This window comes from Crocodylus porosus, unplaced genomic scaffold, assembly GCF_001723895.1.
Source record: "Crocodylus porosus isolate Cpor-Errol unplaced genomic scaffold, CroPor_comp1, whole genome shotgun sequence".
In the NCBI taxonomy this organism is placed as follows: Eukaryota; Metazoa; Chordata; order Crocodylia; family Crocodylidae; genus Crocodylus; species Crocodylus porosus.
In genome coordinates, this window is record NW_017728917.1 from 737,044 (window position 1) to 754,750 (window position 17,707).

Genomic DNA, 17,707 nt, shown 5'->3' on the forward strand with positions numbered 1-17,707 from the left:
ATGGTTGAGACATATCTTCTACATTTCCAGAGCTGCATGGGAACAGCCACATAGTTGTCAGTCAATTTATTGGGGCTACCCCTGGATTTGATCCTTGGAATTTGACGTGAATTTTCAAAGGTAGAGCAACATAGCTTAGTTACTGTGGGCATGTATACACGTGCTCCAGGGTGAGTACTGGGGGGCATTTTAATTAGAGCAGCTCTTGAGAGCCCACAGCCTCTTGTGTATTCAGCATCCCTCATTTCAAAATGGCAGCAGGGATGCGTTAACTAAAGCTTGTTCGACAAGCTGTAGTTAAAACACCCCAGCCACCATTTTGAATCATAGGGATGTTGAATACATGAGATGCTGCAGCACACCGGAGCATTCTGGTTAGAACAGTCCAGCAGACTCGATTAATTAAGTCTACTTTGACGAGTTTGAATCACAGCGTATTGGCGCAAGTACTAAAGGGCCCTGTGACACCAATGCCCACTCTATACAAAGTCATTGCAAGAGGCAGATAAGCCAGTGCACTGACTTTGCCTGACTTAATGGAAAAATTCAGCGTAAAAAACATGGTTAAAACAGGGAAAGAATCAAAGAGCATCTGCTGTCAAAGGAGCTCTCTGTAGCCTAGAGCTTTTGGGTGTGGGATGGCCTCTTTTAATGGCATTGCCATCTCTATTTGTTTGTAAATAAATCTTTCCCCACCTTGAGGCAGGCTCAGAGGAATAGATTGCTAGAAATCAGTCCCAAGCCCCTGCCCCTGGGACTCGAGCACTAGCTTAGCCCTCCACCAGGCCACAGCTGTTCAGGGAAGGCAGTGGCAAGGAAGGCCACCAGCGGTAGAAGGTCTTCCTCCCCTTACTTGACACTCTTCCATCATGAGCCATGGCCTGGTGGAGGGCTGAGCTAGTGCTTGGTTCCTAGTGTTGGGGGTTTGAGCCTGAGTCCTGACATAGACTCAGTAGGACCTTCTGTGGCTCTGTAGTCCTCATAGATAAAGGGCAGTGCTGATTTTCAGTGAGTGGATTTGTCCTACAGATCTTAAAAAACACAACATAGTGGTGAGAAGTGCATGTGAAGCTATAACCTGACACTTAAGGACCAAAATCTGTGCAGTCTTTAAAAGGTAAAGATAATCTTATGTATTCCAGGTGTACCAACTGTCTCTCGACTAAATGGAAGTGCTACTGGTGCTCCAGGAGATACACCTGCGTTTCCAATTCCTCAGAGTGTGAGGATGCTCTACATGTGAAGGTAAGGAACATCACACTTTGCTGTTGGAAATGATCTCATCTCTTTGCTGCATCATATCTATGGGGTTTTTTTCCCTTTTCCTGGGGGAAAGACAGCTGGGAGTGGTTGCTGTTGGCTTTAGAAGTCAGTTTAGGAAATGGAGAGGATTAAGGGTCTCTGACTTGCCGCTCAGCCTTCATTATGCTGCTAAGTCACTTCATCGTGGTTTGCCTCAGATTCCCAAGTGTAAAATGAAAGTTATAATGCTTATCTACTCTGTGACATACATGGTGATTTGTAGATGGGAAGCTGTCAGCGCACAGTAGCAGTGGCGTTCTGTATGCCGGCGTGCTCTTGGGTTCTGTCTCTGTGGAGCACTGTCTGGATGGATTAGGACAGGGGTGGGCAACCTGTGGCCTGTAGGATGGATTTAGCCCACCAAACAATTGGATCTGGCCCATGAAACCAGGACATTGGTGACCGGTTGGTGGTGGCCAGGGGGAGCAGTGTGATGATCAGGTTGGAAGTGGCAGCTCACTTTCGGATGCTACTTCATAAAAGTTGCCCACCATTCCTAGAAGGACGTTGACCCCTGCTTTAGGACATGGAATATACAACCTCTGGTGTCAAAATCACCTGTTTGAACCTGTCTTCATTTAGTAACAATAGATTTAGCACTTTTGTAGCCCCTACCCTTGGGCAAATAAGTATTCTTTACAGATGGGAAAACTGAGGTAAAGTAACTTGCCCAAGGGCACATAAGAGAGTTGGTAGCAGAGTTGGGGTAGAGCCCAGTAGTTCTTAGCTGCTGTGTTAGGTCACACTGTCATGTCAAGTAGTAACTGGAAGTGTTTATGCTAGGATGGCTGTTCACTGAGCTGTGCAAAGTGGTGTTGTGGTCTCAGATTCCCCTTCCCGGGCACATGTCAGCATTACAAAACCGTGTGGCACCCACACACCAGTTGACACCTTTGTTAGCAGCTGCAGCTGGAGGGGTAAGACTTGGTGCTGGAATGGAGGCTAGTCTGCCCTCTTCTTCCTAGAAAGGCTTAGGAAGGAGGGATAAGAGTGTGATAAAGCCAGGAAAGCATACACTGTGTTATACTCATAGCTAGAGAGTTCATTTTCCTGCGCTTTCAGTCCAGCACCTTTCCTCAGTTTATCTCTGGGTCTCTAAGGAGTGCGTGAATGTGTGATTCATAACAAGGTAAATAGTCATCCATGTGGAGGGTATTTCCAGGGAAAGTATTAAGCTTTCCTGGTCATTTTAGCAGGCTTTGTCTCTTGGCTCTGTATTACCATTCAGAATTGGAGCGATGCCTTTATTTCCAGGTATCCTGGGATGCCTGGGCTTAAGCAATAAAATAAATGTAGCGCTGCTTTACAATTCATTTAGCTTTTACTAGGCTGTTGTGGTACGTTAATAAAATGGCAGCTAACTTGCTAGAGCAACATTGGCAAGTGCTGGTCTACAGAAGAAAAAGACCATTTTCCAGATCACAGACAGCCGGCATGCTCCTGCTTCTGAAATTTAAATTGAAGTTAATTTAAATAAAATTGGCCTTTCAGCAATCAGTCTACCATACACCAAAGCCAAGCTTCCACATTTTAAATTGAATATTTCTTTGGCACTGGTGTTGGGGCCTCTTTCAAGTGTATTCAGATTCCCTTTGCTTGTTACCTTTATGCACTCTTGCTTCTCTGTCAGATTTTCCATTCTCACCTTCCAGACTTGACCTCAGAGATCTGATTGCTGTGCATCTGCATCCCTTTGTCTCCTAACTCTCTTTATGGAAGTTAGTGGAACACTGAGAATTCATTAAGCAAGTGAGGCAGATATGATGAATACAAAGCAACTTTATCTTACACAATGCTTTCTATATCAAAACAGTGTGAAAGGCTTCCTGTGCATGTTGGGTCACAGCTGGTCAAGTATTCTTTGAGAATAATATTCCTGGGAGATTTACCTTTTTTCCTTATTGTGAACCATTTGTGAAGAGATTTTGATTTTTACAGATCTCTGAGCTGTTTGTAATTCCTGTGCAGTTTAAAATCGCAGCCCTGGCTTTGTTCGTGACTTGTCGCCCAGGGCCGCATTTTCAAATGTGCTCAGCATGCTGTATGCTGTGCCTATTTGAAAACCCAGCCATTTGTTTTGCTGCCTAGATGGGAGCTCAGCTCCTTTGAAAATCTGGCCTAGTGGACTATGTGCTATTTGTTCTGTGGGATTGGGTGCTGAAATCACGTGAGAAGCAGTAGTAAAAGGAGAAGTAAAAGCAAACAGTGAATAACTTCCCTTTGCTCACAAGACACTTGCTTGTGCCTGGTTTCTGCAGAGGTCATGAGTCTTCTCCTGCTACCAGTTAAGAGTTATTCCTTTTATTTCAAGCAGTGAAGAGCAGTGTTGAAAACCTTGGGTTCTCTCTCCGCTGGAGATTGATGGTGGAGTTCATTATATGCTCATGAATAAATGCCTTTTTTTTCCTGAACAAGCACTGCTATTGGAACAAACAACAGTGATTCCCCAAAGAGTCATATGAACAAACACTGCAAGGTGAGGGCATTCAACGCCTTCGCAGTAGTAATATATCTGGCTTAAAAACTAAGCAACAAAAGCACTGGCAAGTATCTGGCAGAGAATAATCCTGCACTGGAAGAGCGAATGGACTACCATGCCACCACACAGCCTTTCCCTTCTTCTATCTCGCTGGATGGTCCGGTCCTGAAGACCCTTTTCCATTTTGACACCCCACCTCCAACATTTATTTCCTGAGAGAGGACTGTGTGGTTCAGTGATGGATGCTTAGAAATAGCATAGACAGACAGAGACAGAGAGCCTGCTATTCTAAAAATAACCCCCCAGTCAGGGATACACAGCAAGTCTCAGCACCCAATATGAGATGCAAGTCTTTTCCGAAATAACAAACCATTACATCATGTTCATAATTGTGCCTGTGTTTGCGCACAATCACAGTGTCCCACAGAACATATCCTGGGGTTACAGCGAATGACAATCTTACATGGTCACAAAAGGAATCCAGAGATAAGCTAAATTGGATTAGGATTCAGCTTGTGCATGTCCCTCCACTCAGAGGCCAGTTCCCTTTCGTGGGCCGCACTCTGCTTCTGTTCGCCCAGGAGTAACTCCTGAGTCATTCTTTTGGCTTGCATGGGATCCGATTCTCACCTTGCTGGGAAGAAGGGCAGGTGCTGGCTCTGTGCATTACAAAGCCTACATTTCGTGTGGCTGAATGCACATGGGAGGGGAACTCCATCCCCCGGCTTTATGCTACCACCCTTCAGGGTAGAAAAAAATCATTCATGGAGCATTTTATACCTACTGCCTGAGTATTTTGCTTTTGCTCCTCAAGGGAAGGCCTAGCCTTCTCTGTGACCCCTTGACCACAGCTTCACTTCACAGTTTCTTCAGCCTCTGGAAGCGTTGTACCGCCAAGGGAACGCAGTACCTAAATTGCCGAGGATTAAATTAATCAGACAAGACCAGTGCTGCCAAAGGTAGTCACCTCCAGAAGGGCAAATTTGAGGGCCTTGCTGAGGCCATGAGCCCCTGAGCAATTCATGTCAGGTAGCTTAGGGCTTGACCTGGCAGCACCTCAGTTACTCTGCCGTGTGGAGGTGAGTGAGGTGGCCTGACCCTCAGTGAAAATGGGGCAAGTTCCTTTGCATTTACTGGAGGGTAAAAGTGTACATGAACAGTGGAGACAGAACAGCTGCCTACTGTAACCCGTGGCGCTTCAAAGGAAGCACCATGAGTTGCAACGATCCCCTGGACCTAACTGATGTTCACTGGTGGGTCTCAGGGGCCGGAGAATCAAGCTATTGTTTAAAGCGGTTGCAGCCTGCTGCCACTCTCCCCTAGCAACACCCCTGTCCTCTCCCAGCCCTGACGCTGTTTTCAGAATGGGAAGGGGGGAAAAGGAAAACCCCCTCGTTCTGGGGGTTACTCAGGTGCAGTGGGTGGTTTGGAGCCCCCCATAATACCATGAGGGTTCAGATTTTCATGGGACTGAGCCCTTTTAAAGCGCTCTGCAGCAGCGCACTTGTGTTAGCTCATAGCTGTAGAGCACTTTCAGGGGCCAGACTGAGCGGAAATTGTCTTTTCTGTCTGCACCTACAGACAGCACCTGGTGGTACATCAATTCACACAGTACCTGGCTTGTGTGCCTGTAGCCTCAGCCTGTACTCAGACCAGAATCCTTCTGGGGTCCGTGGGAGACTTGCCCTGGTAGGGACAGATGAGAAGCTGGGTAAGGATCCCGAGGATTTGGATGTCTCTTGAGCTTGCATCTCTTGAGCTTACAGCCAGTGCCGGCAGAGCCATTTAGAGCTAGGTGGTGATTGATATTTTCTAGGTGTACATTTCAGTTTAAATAAGACAAATCATTAAAAGATGCATGTGCCAATGTATGCCAGCATGTGAATGCACAATTACTACAAGCCAACATGCCAGTCAGGCTGCAGCCTGCAGGCAAATACCCATTCTCACACACTTTCCTGATCTGCGTGCCTTGCAAGGGAAGACAGATAGTTTACATTTGATGGAAAAAAGGATAGTAATGGAGGGATTCATAGAGCAGGGCGAGGTGGTCAAAGCAACAAGTGGAGAATGATCATAGCAGCAGCTTTCTGAATGGGCATGAGTAGGGCAAGCTGCCTTGATCAGGGCTGGAGAGAACTGTTGGAGTAATCCAGAAATCAGATGAGAAGGTCCTGGATGAGACATTTTGGTGTGTCAATGCATAGGAAAGCCTGTATCTTTGGGTTGTTAAACAAGGCTAAAACATAAACTGGAAATGAGGACCTAGAGGGATCTGAGTCAAATCTGATGAACCATGTGAAGGGCCTGAATACAAGGAGGAAGAAGCTATTATCCAGTGATGAAGAAGGTAAATGACAGGAAAGGCTAGGTGGTGATGGGTTTCAGAGCTCTGCTGCAGCCACATGGAGTTTGAGCTTATGGTTGAACATTCACGAGATGTCAGGGACACAAGCTAGGATTTTAGTTAGGGCCAGGATCTGCAGATTGTCAGCCTAAAGAGAGGAGCTATATGATAGTGAGGGACAGTAGAGGGGGTGACTGAGAACCTGCAAATATGAATGTATTAATCCGTAATTATTTGATAATCAAGCTCTGCCTGTGCACAGGAACCTCTTGTTAAATCCAGAAGAAATGCTTGAGTTCATAGAAGGCTTTTTAGACACCATTTAACGTTACTGGATTGATTTTTATGATAAGAAACCTCCAAGTGGAATGTGCAGCTTTGCTGACAAACACAAGGTTGTGTTCTTCGACCTAAGAGTAGCTGCTTGTACCTTGACATAAACAGACGAGCTATTGGTTTGCAAAGAGGGGAGAGTTGTGTTTTCTGTGGCTGGGGTACAGACTGGCACAGGGTACTGCAGGTGTCTCTGCCAAAGCACATCTGGGAAGCAACTGGGAGCTTTTCTGTTTTCCTTTGGGTGGATATTTTGGGAACTGGTTCCCACAGTGTCCTGGTGTCTGCTCCTCTCCCACTCTCTCAAGGCCTAGCATTTGTTCTCATCCCTTCTCCAGCATGCCCATGCAATTTGACAGGGGAAAGAGGGAATCGGTGTCCTGGATTGCTCTGCAGCAGCTTTGCAGGGCTTGTGGGCCATTGATTGAATGACAGCATTGTTAACAAGAACAAGCTCCTGCCCTCGTGCTCTTGGGCCCTGTGTCCTGAAACCAAACTCTGTGCCAGACTCTTAATCCTGTGGGTAGTTGTCTCTGATGAGATGCTACCATTTTAGAGGCCCTTTTACTAAAGATCCTAGTTTGCTGTAGGGCAGAGATGTATGGAGGGGACCTTACTCAGAGTCTGGGGGATAAGGACACACTTGAACTCACTGAGGTGGAGAAGAGGGAGCCAGTGGAGCAGTATGAATGCAGAGGGTACCACTGTCTGTGGCAGGCAGAATACATTGACTACATGGGACACAACAAAGGCGCTGGACTTACTAATATCACTGTTTACCAAGCACATGCTCCTCAAGTAAGGTACAGAGTGAGCATAATGAAGGCAGAACTCACTGAGCTCTGTCAGAGACATTTCACCAAGTCTTTTCCACACTCAGTTCCCCCACAACTTTGCTGTCTGAAAACCAGGGGTTGTCCTGTCTGAGCTGATCAACCACATGGGGACGAGGCCTTCACTGAGCTCACATCTGGATCTGCAATTCCTTGGAGTTCATGTAGATTTTGATTCAGTGTCTGGTTCTAGTTTTGCCCCATTGGAATAGCTGCTAACTAGGGAACAAGTCCTTTCTAAATTTTCCACTGATTTCAGCAGAGCTGCTTGCAGAGCTAAGGTCTGAGAACAGAGCCCCATGTACAGCAACCTTAGCTAAACTAATTAAACAGCTACAACTCTTTCCAGGTTATCAAGAGAACAAACACCTGCAGTATATCTGCTGAGAAGCAAATGCTGCACCAGCTCTGCATGGGAGCATTTTTAAAATCCAGATCCTTTTCCCCTGATCCAGCAACAGAGGTCAGGTTGGCTGGAAAGTTCTAGGGGAAGTGTCTGCAAGACACCCAGTTAATCAGTCCTCTAAAATGTATATTTATCCAGCAAGCCAAGCTGGCCGCTGTGACACGTTAGGGCACTCAAGACTGTAGGAGTTCTTGCATGAATTTTCAGTCTCCTGCTGAGCTTGTATTAACTCTTTTGATTCTTATAAAGAAGACCCTGGACTGAAATCTCCCTCAAACCCTTTGCTTTGTTGTTTTACTTCTCTCCCCTCCCTATTGTGTGTGTGTCTGTTTATTTAATCTCCTTGTTGAGGCAGCACTGACTGTGCTTGCTTAAGATCAGTGTCACGATAAGAGCTGAAGCATGTTTTCCACAGTAAAACAAGCACTTTAAGATAATTCAGTGACCTCGTAGCCCTGGTTGGAAGAGTCAAGAGCAAAGCACTCTATGCAAAAAGTGCCTGCTATACAGAGCGCCCAGAACTAAGTGTTCAGCTGCACATGCTGAAAGGCCTGATTCTCACTTCACATGGAAGTAGAGCAGGAGTAACTGCACTGACACCGCCAGATTCACACTTGAGTGAAGCTTGTGTAAGTGAGAAGAGAGTTGTGCCCATTGTAAATGATTTGCATAATTGAACCAGTAGTCTGCTGGGAGAGGTAGGTAGCCATGTTAAGCTGAAGTCAGGCAGAAGGCAGGTAGACATGCATCTTACAGACTAGCTAAATAAGATATAGGTAGAGCAGAAGTGTTTGTGGACTTGAGCACATGTCATCAGATGCTGTGAAAGGACAAGCACAGAACTGATGGTCATTTTACCCTCGTTGCTCCAGTGCTGATGGCATTGATCCAGATATATCCTGGGGAAATGGAGAGAAGAGGCTGGTTGAGCTTTTGCTGCTGTTTGCAGCGTGGTCTCCATTTCATGGAAGAATAGGATGGGCTTGTCACAATGATTTAGACTCAGACCAACTTGTATCCGAGCCGTCAATTTAAGTGAGAACAAAAGTAAGGGGACAGATGACCTTTTGAAATCATTTTTTTGCTTCATTTGGAACCTTCAGTTCAGTTTTCCCGATGCCCCCTACAGCTCATTATAGCCTTTCCTTCTCTCTCGCAGCCCTCCCATCGCCCTGTTCCTGCTTGCTCTTTCTCTCCCTCCTACACATATGAACATGCACACACACACAAACACATTGACTTCTGAATAGTAATGTGTAGAAGAGACCACTGGAAAGTGAAATCTCTGCAGGGGCTTGGAGAAATGTGCATTGCAATTTGCAAGACATTTTGCTTCCTGCTGAGGAAAGGGGGTCTCACAGGAAGATTTGTCATTGTATAGTGCAGCTTGTCCTTTTAGTGTCACTCTGGCCCCTTTTAAATGCCTGTAATAATGTAACTGCCCTGGTGTGGCACCTGAGCAGTGCATATGGTTTTGCTTTTAATCTGTGAGTGAATTTATTTTACTGTGAAAAGTGAAAAGTTGCAGACAGACAACCCTGTCACCTGGAGACCCCAGCCCTCAATTTAGCCACAGAGCAGGTTCTGAAAGGGGAGCCAGGCCTGTAACATGAGGACCTCGGAGCGGCCCCTTCTAGGGGGAAGAAGGGAATTCGTATTTCATTCCAATTTCGTCTTAGACCAAGAAAGTTAATGAGGGCACCAGTCAGTGCTGAATGTGGGGACGACAAATGTCCACTGGGACCTGCATTGAGCCTGCCACCTTGTGCCATCAAACAGCCACAAGATGGGAGCAGGTTTTAGCCACTGCTTTCCTGGGCTGAACTTAAACTGGTGTCTCTGAGATGGTAAGATCAGCATGGCATTACCAGTCCTACAAGCCATGCACGCTCCCTGAGAGCAGTCAGCCTGAGGCTTAGCATTGGTTTGTAGGCTACAGTGTGATTTAAGGTTGTAGTGCAGGTCACTTTTCCAGGATTTCTCTGCGTTTCTCCTTTTCTCTTCGTTACGGAGACTCGACATCCTCAGAGAAGTTTCCCATTAACCTTTCTTTCTTTTCTTGTCTTCTCAAAAACAGAGCAGCGCTGACTGTCCGCGGATTGTACCTGTGCTTTTGGAACCAATGCCCATGGGGACATCCCAAGACATTACAATCTCACTGGCTAATGCTACTTTCTCCAAGGTAACTGAATTTTTAGGAAGAGCCAAAAGGTTCATTTGAGCTCACCAGGTGATTCTGTGCCCCCATGTACCACGAAGTCCAAGAGGCCAGATTAAGGGATGCTTCTGAGGTGCCATCCTTTGTCCCTGCATGAAGCAGCTTACCATTTCCACCTGACATTAGCCTCTGAAATAGCTGTACTAGCAGGGGACGCTCAAGGAAAGTCACCACCCAGGTGGCAGTGGGGCTTAAATAAAAAAAACAAAGGGAAAATGCAGCTTGTATACAGAAGCTCTCTAGGGATCCATTACAGTTAATGTCAGACCTTTCACGGTATGTGCACAATATGTGGATTTATGCACATTGTAAAATATCTACTAGAACAAAATGTTTGGAGGAAATAAAATTCACACGTTCCTGGTGGATATTTTTTTCCACCTTCCATCCTGCGAGCATGCAGGTGTTGGTGCTCCCAAGGGGCTGACAAAGCTACGCACAAGGTCGTCTCTGAGGCCCTGCTTCTGGAAAAGAAACACTGTTGGAAGTGAAAGCTGATGTGGAGACTGAGCAAAGTCCAGATATCTGGGCAGACTCTCCTGTGCTCACCAAGCTCTGTGCTGGAATTCATCACGGAAATAGGTGTAGTTTTTTAAGTGTCCTTCTCTCTGAAAACTTCTGGGCTATATGGGGAAACTGGTTCTCACAATTAGAAAATGAAGCATCCTGGGATGTGTTTTAATGAGCCAGGAAGTACCAGAGGAATTCATATAAGGGTTGGGAAAGTATTTTAATAAATGGTAGCACTCATGGGAAGCTGCCATTTGTCAGTTGAGGTCAGGTTTTCAAGCAACCCTGTGTAATTGTGGGCCTGATTTGCCAGGGCAGTTAACCACAAAACCACATATGAGATAAACACACATGCAAATAGCCAGGTAGCTTGACTTTTTTTTCTTTTTTCTTTTTTTACTTAAGTAATGAATTGAGCTTGGGAAAATCTTCAGATGTAAAGAGCTTGCTTGTTCTGGGAACAACAGAAAGCAGGGTCAGGGTGTAACACAGCAATATGAAGAAGGTTTCCATACTATCTTGTACTGTTTGTTGCCCAGCAAAGGGAATTATGTGCGGTGAGCTGGTTGCTGTTTCCTGCTGAAGGTGTGGCATGCATAAATAAGGATGTGTCCCTTGTACTGTCAGCAAAAAATGTTGGTGGTGGCTTGCTCTTCCTCTGGAAATTTTCAAGGTGGCTAAAAAGGAAGAAATACCATATGTAACCTGATAGGAAATGAAGTAAACAGGAAAGTGCCTGAGGCACCACCATTTCCAGTTTGGGCCAGAAGTCTCCTGATCCTTATCAGAGCAGAAGATCCACTGCTACTGCTCTTGAATTGACAAATGTGTTCACAAAACAAGAGAGGGCACCGGTTAGTTTAAAAAGCAGCAGTTAACACTGGTATAAATGATTCACAATACAGGCTTTCAGCCTCTCTCTGCTACCCCACACATGCTGTCTGAGACAGTGAGCCTCTGCCATGAATCTGATGTTTCTTTCACATTTCAAGCAGTTTTTGCAAATCTGTCTGGTTGGATAGGACATCTGTAGGGCTCATCCATTAAAGAGGATGGATCGCTAGCCTCAGAGATAGGATTCAGGCCCACAAGTTGCTTATGCAGGGATGAGCAAGGGCAGAATTTGTGTAGAGAAATGTCTTTTTCAAATATTCTGTGGCCAGACTCCCTTACCTCAACGTGAGCACAGGTGATGGGATGGAGACGAAGATGGCTTTCAGACCAGGTGACTGACTGGCCTGTTTGACTGACTGATAGTTTGGCCTGGCCAAGCCTGGTCGGGATCAGTGGCGGCTCTTGATGTAACTAAGAGCAGCCACGTGGAAGCTCTGAACTCCACCTGCTTATACCAGACACATAGAAGCCAGTAGGACTATCCAGAGCAGTGTCCTCTCAGCAACCTGCCTCCTGCTATATAAGCAAGGGATCCTCTTACTTTGAGGACAGTTGGCAGCTGTCTTGGACTTCAGCTTTCCGGCAAGACACCCAGAGCCAGATGAGGGCCCAGGATCCAGCCCCTTTGTGATGTTTAGCTTAAGAGCCATTACTCAATCACTCCCTTCATATTAGCAAATAACCAGGGTGAATAAGGATCTGCAGCCATCCTCCCCTCCAAATGCAAAACTCTGAATCCTGTTCTGATTGATACCGGTGGATCCCTATCCATCCATGGGGATGCTCCAGGTATTCACTGGACCAAGTGAAATCAGAGCAGAGGACTGAAGCCCTGTTTGTCTCCTGAATGTTAGGCAATAACCCAAAAGAAGATTTTTTGCAAGCTTTCCCCTTTGTTCCCTTCCTCCAGGACACAGCTCTGGAATGTCACTTTGGAACTGATAGGACGTTTGAAGCCAGATGGGTGAATTCTTCAGCCATTCAGTGCAGTGGTATCCTGGTACGTGCCAGAGGAGGGATCTGCAAGGACTTCCCCAGCACTCAGGGATGTCCACCATGGGGGAAGGGGGGAGGGGAGGGCTGCCTCCACTGCTCCCCCATGCAACCAAGAAAACACCTCTCCCTCCCTCAACCACTGCAAACTGCAGAGGAACCAGAACAGCCTTCAGCATCACCAGAAGGATGCCCCAGAGGGCTCTTTGTACATACCGATGGCCATAGAGAGCATTTCAGAATGGCTACTTCTGCTTCCTTGGGACCAGCTGGAACATGGGTCACCAAAATTTTGGGGCAGAGTGGCAAAAACACCCCAACCTCAATTTGTAAGATGTTGGCATGCCAGGGGCATGGCAGGGGAGCCATGAGGGTCCGATCGTTGTTGTGGCAGCACAGCCCTGACCCCTTCCCCACCAGTGCCCAGAGCACACATGCGCCTACCACCAGCAATGAGCTGGGCTGGGGTAATCTTTGTAGCAGCACAACCCCAGCTCCTTCCCCACCGTGTGTAGTGTGTGCCAAGCAAAATGTCTTCACACGCCATGCTCTGGCACGTGCTGGGGTTGTTGACCCCTGATCTGGCAGCTCTAACTTCACCTAGGCCTATAGCTATCCCAGGGCATCCCACTAAACATTATCATCCTCGTTCAGCTAGAGCAGGGGTGGGCAAAATGTGGCCCACAGGCCGGATGCAGACCGCCAGGCCATTCTTTCCAGCCCATGGGGCCCCTAAAAAATTTAGAAAATTAATATTTATCTTCCCCTGGCTACCTGTCATGCGGCTCTCAATGGCTTGCCAAAACTCAGTAAGCGGCCCTCCGCCTGAAATAATTGCCTGCCCCTGAGCTAGAGGGATTCCTCTCAGCTTATTGCTTCTAAACTGACCATATAAGAAGCCTCATATGACAGACAAGGGTATCTTGTCACTTTGGGCCCAATCCTGCCAGGCATAAAGTAGTCTCTATTCCTTCTGATATCACAGGGAGATGAGGGCACTCAGCACCCAGAGCCCTTAGAAGGCCTGATTGTTCCCTCATTACCATCCATATCAGTACCATGAATGGGAGGAAGCTTTCACCCTATATTAATTGAGGATAATGTCATGTATCCTTACAAACAACAAAAGAGTCAGTATCTCCCATGGGAATGATAGGAACCCTGTTATAACTTGGGAGGATAAAACATGTGACCTGAAGAATAACTCTATATTTAAATGTGCTCTTTGTAGTATCAAGTAGTAAAGGCCCCAAACTATCCAAGTTCACATAGCATCACTGTTGAAGCTGTATGACATTTTTTTATTGGTCACTCATAGCCCTGGAAAAAATATTTCAGGTTAATCCAAACCAAAATTTTTTGATGTCTTGGGTCAGCCAAAATATTGAAAAGTAATTTGTTGTAGGTCAAATGAAAGTTTTTGTTTGATCCAAACCCAAGACCTTTCATTTCAATTTCAAATAAGTTTTTTCTTCATTCTTTTAAAAATAAAACTGGAAGTAATGCTGTTAATGAAAAGTTGTGTGGGATCTACAGATTGAAACATTTAATTTGATCTTTTCTTATTTTTTTACATGAAACCAAATGAAATTTGTGGTGTGTTTCAGTGTTGCCAAATTTGCATTTTTGCTGGAAAAGATTTCTGTGAAAATGTTTTGTCCTGCTCTAGTCTCTAGCGTGCATTCGGGTATGCTTAGCCCTGAAGATATGCACCATACTTCTATGCAGAAGAAGGACTGAAAAGGCTGAAAGAGACCCCATCTTTAGAGTGAATTGTTGTCACTGTGGAACAGGTTATGCCTTTGAGATGGAGATGATTTCTGGGCTTCCCTCAAGTGAGACATTTTTAGCATTGAGAGGAAAATTTGCCCCAGATAAATTTGGAACAATGATATATTTTGGTCAAGCATTTCAACATATGTAAACAGGGTAGCCTGTTCATTTTTCTTTTTCATCTTTACATAGACATCAGCAAATGCAGAGCCCTGTTGAATGATGCATTTGCATAGAATGATTCTGCTTTTATTGTGGTCTCAGCAAAACTAATTAATTCAGAGAGAAAAATATCCCTTCCTTCCTTTTCTTCCTGCTACCGCAGTTAAAGACATAAGCCTTGCAGTCTGAGAAACCATGCTAGAAAGTATGGGAGCGTTGTTATATTGAAAGATGTTAGTCACCATGTATATGTGGTGTATGTATGTGTGTGTGTGTGGGTGCATGCAGAGGGTAGTCTGCTATTTTAGTAAATTTCATTAGCACTTCTTCATTTATTTCTTCATGCAGCTCCACACATCAGAGAAAAGCCATATCTTCCCAGTAAACCTTCAGCTGAAGCATAAACCAGACAGATTTATTGACAATCCACAGATGATGACAGGTTTGGGCTGAAGATATTTTTCACTGTGCTCTCATTTGATCAGGTTAAAGGCTCCTAAAATGCTAACAAGATTGATGAGAGATTGCTCTGAGTATCAAATGCCTGGGCACAATTTCAACCTACTCCTCTCTCTCTCTCTCTCTCTTTCTCTCTCTCACACACACACACACACACACACACACACACACACACACACACACACACACACCCCCCCCATATACATGCAGACAGAAGCGTGGTTTTAACCACAATATGAATGTGTGTACAAGTTGCATATTTTTCCACCCCCATAGATATATAAGTGCGCGCACGCGCGCACACACACACACACGCACAGATCTCCTGGCCACTCTCACACAGATCTCACACAACAGTGTAGGCTTTTTGCTTGCCAGTAGTGTGTAGCACAGAACATTTTGAAATAATAGATCCCAAACAAATATGTGAAGTGTCTTCCAGGGTCAGGGAAGGAATTTAGTTCAAAGGCGATAAGCACAGAGGGAGGAAGGGCCCTCCAGAAGCTTTTATGGGAATACAAGATCAGCATTAAATGCATTTTAAAAATTGCCCTCTTGTATCCCTTCACAGTTAACAAAACATGTAAACACAGTTCCTTCCTCCCCCGCCAGTCCAGGGAAAATCTCTGAGGAAAGACAGAAGGGTTCTTCAAAAGCCCTCTGTTGTATCAGCAAAGTGAAGGAAGAGGAAAGGCACCAAATTAAAAATGCACACATAACAGTACATTTAGGTTAGCAGAACAGCCAGCTGAGCCAGGATATTAATGCACTGACCTCCCTCCCTTGCCCTTGCCTGCTACGCTCTAGCTAACCACAAGCTGTTGCTGTATGTGGTGTCTATACCAGGCTCATAATCCTTTCCTGTGCTCCTGCACTGCAGCTTCCAATAGTTTCAGTAGACGTTTGATTGGTTTGAGAAGAGAACCAGAGCCCTGGAAATGAGCTGCCTAAGTGGTAAGGCTGGGCTAAGACAAGGGACTTAAGATACGTCTAGACTCAGCTGCTTCTGCTGCCAGAGCTCACGTGCACTTTCCCCCTTCTGGTGGTTCCACACAACTCTATTGTAGTACAGCAAAATGCTACAGGGACTGGACAGACCGTGGCTGGCAGCCGAAGTCCTGAAGGTGTGATGATAGTACACCCTTGGCTAGCTGCTGGGTGGCAGCCAAAGCCTTACTCCGCCTGGCAGGGATCCAGTAACTCTGCTAGCGCAGAGAGGCTTTATGTATGCATGCACTTTGCCAACAGAACTGGAGATGATCTACCAGTGATGTAGACTAAGATACAGACAGGTTGGTGACTGGGTCCAGATAGTGATGTTACCTTTCAAATTAAGAACACCTAGTCTAATGCTGAGTCAGGGCTCAAGATACATGAAACCAGCAATTGTTGGAGACCAGAGGAGAAACTTTTTCCGTAAGTAGCTTTGAAGATTCATTAACCTGAGCCCATTTCTCAGCAAAGAGGGGAAGTAAGCCAGAGGCAGCGTGGCTGAAGAAGTGGGGAACTGCCCTTCTCTACTGTTTCTGCATTGATGGATTTCAGCAGACTAGCTTCTTCCCTAGCAAGGCAGGGCAAGGATTAGAGGCCAGGGTCAATCAGGCTCCACCTCACTGAGCCATATTCTTCTTGCTCTGCTTTTTTTCATCTTGGTCCTATGTACATTGGCTGCCCAGCAGGCCAGCCTCACCACGTAAGGTGAAGGGTCCTCTTAGTGAGGTTTGCCTTGTGGCCTGGTGGTTGGCTTACTTTACTAGCAAATAAAAGATGTGTGTTCAACCCCTCTAAGCCACTCCCTTAGCCAGTGCTCTAGCTACTTGCTTACTGAGTAAAATAATGGGGTGGACTCATCTTCTAGTTGAGCACCTTACATGGAGTTGTGCATCTCCTTGGAGGGGAGTAGGATCTAAAATCCACACAAGGGGCCTAACATTCCCTCTGGTACTCAAGTGTGCTGAGCATTCATTGAATTGCAAGTGAAGTCAGTAAGAGCTGAGGAAAACTAGGCCTGCCCTGTTCCATGTTGATCACCCAAAAGCCAAGGCAATCAAAATTTAGAGTAACATTGCACAAGAAAGCCAGAGGAGATATGCTGAGTTTTCATGGTGTACTCTAAACTTCCCTCTGGTGACCAGTGCAAGCAAAGTGCAAAATGTGGCTGCATCCTTGTTTTATATAATACTCCCAAACCTGTGTGATGTTTGGAGTAGGGTGTGGAAATCACTTTGCCTGAGCATTTTGAACTGAAAAGAGCATTTCTAACTGAGAAGGAAATATTGGGATTACCTAGTCATTAGCTATTAAAGTACTCAAAGCAGTTGCATTGGGTAGCAGAGACAAGGTGCTCTAAAGTAGGCCTGTGCGAAGTGGCTAGTAATTGCTTCAGATTCAGCCAATTTGGGAGAGAGTGATTCGATTTGGTGATTCAAAACACTGTCCCGAATTGATTCAGATGAATCTGATTTGGATGTTCGGCCACTGCCAAATCCCTGAATCACACAGGCTCACCTCCCCTCTGCTGTCCCAGCCTGGCAACAGCTACCCCACCTGCCCCAGCTCTAGCCCTTTAAGGAAAAAAACCCCCAAACCCCAGACTCGCCAGTCCCTGCCTCACTGCCCCCTGCCATGTGGGGAGGCTCTTCCACAAGCCCCCCCGAAGCCCCAAGGCTGCTGCAGGAGCTGGTGAGTCCCAGGGGTTTGTTCTGTTTTTTGGGGAGGGGGGTTCTAAAAGGGCCAGGAGCTGGGGTGGGCAGGGCAGCCGTGGGGTGGGGTGGGGGGCTTGTGGCAGAGCCCCCCATGCAGCATGGGGCAGTGGGGGGCAGCAGGGATCGCCCCCTAGCCCCCCCGAAGCCCCAAGGCTCCTGCAGGAGTGGTGAGTCCCAGGGTTTTTCTACTTTTTTTTTCTTAAGTGGCCAGAGCTGCTCCAGGCAGGGCAGCCATGGGGGTGGCTAGGGGAATGGTGAGGCACTGGGGAGCTTGTCCAGAGGCCCCACACAGC

General features: G+C 46.3%; 1 protein-coding gene across 1 annotated transcript in view; it reads left to right on the top strand.

Moving 5' to 3' along the window:
* The window catches only part of PLXND1 (plexin D1), a gene marked incomplete at its 5' end in the record, with an annotated part of 117,830 nt that overhangs the window by 46,027 nt on the left and 54,096 nt on the right, over positions 1-17,707 (top strand). Inside the window, 4 exons of the mRNA XM_019536986.1 lie at positions 1,143-1,245; positions 9,778-9,882; positions 12,233-12,322; positions 14,599-14,692. Coding sequence (XP_019392531.1) covers positions 1,143-1,245; positions 9,778-9,882; positions 12,233-12,322; positions 14,599-14,692 — 392 coding nt within the window. The remainder of the gene's footprint in view (positions 1-1,142; positions 1,246-9,777; positions 9,883-12,232; positions 12,323-14,598; positions 14,693-17,707) is intronic.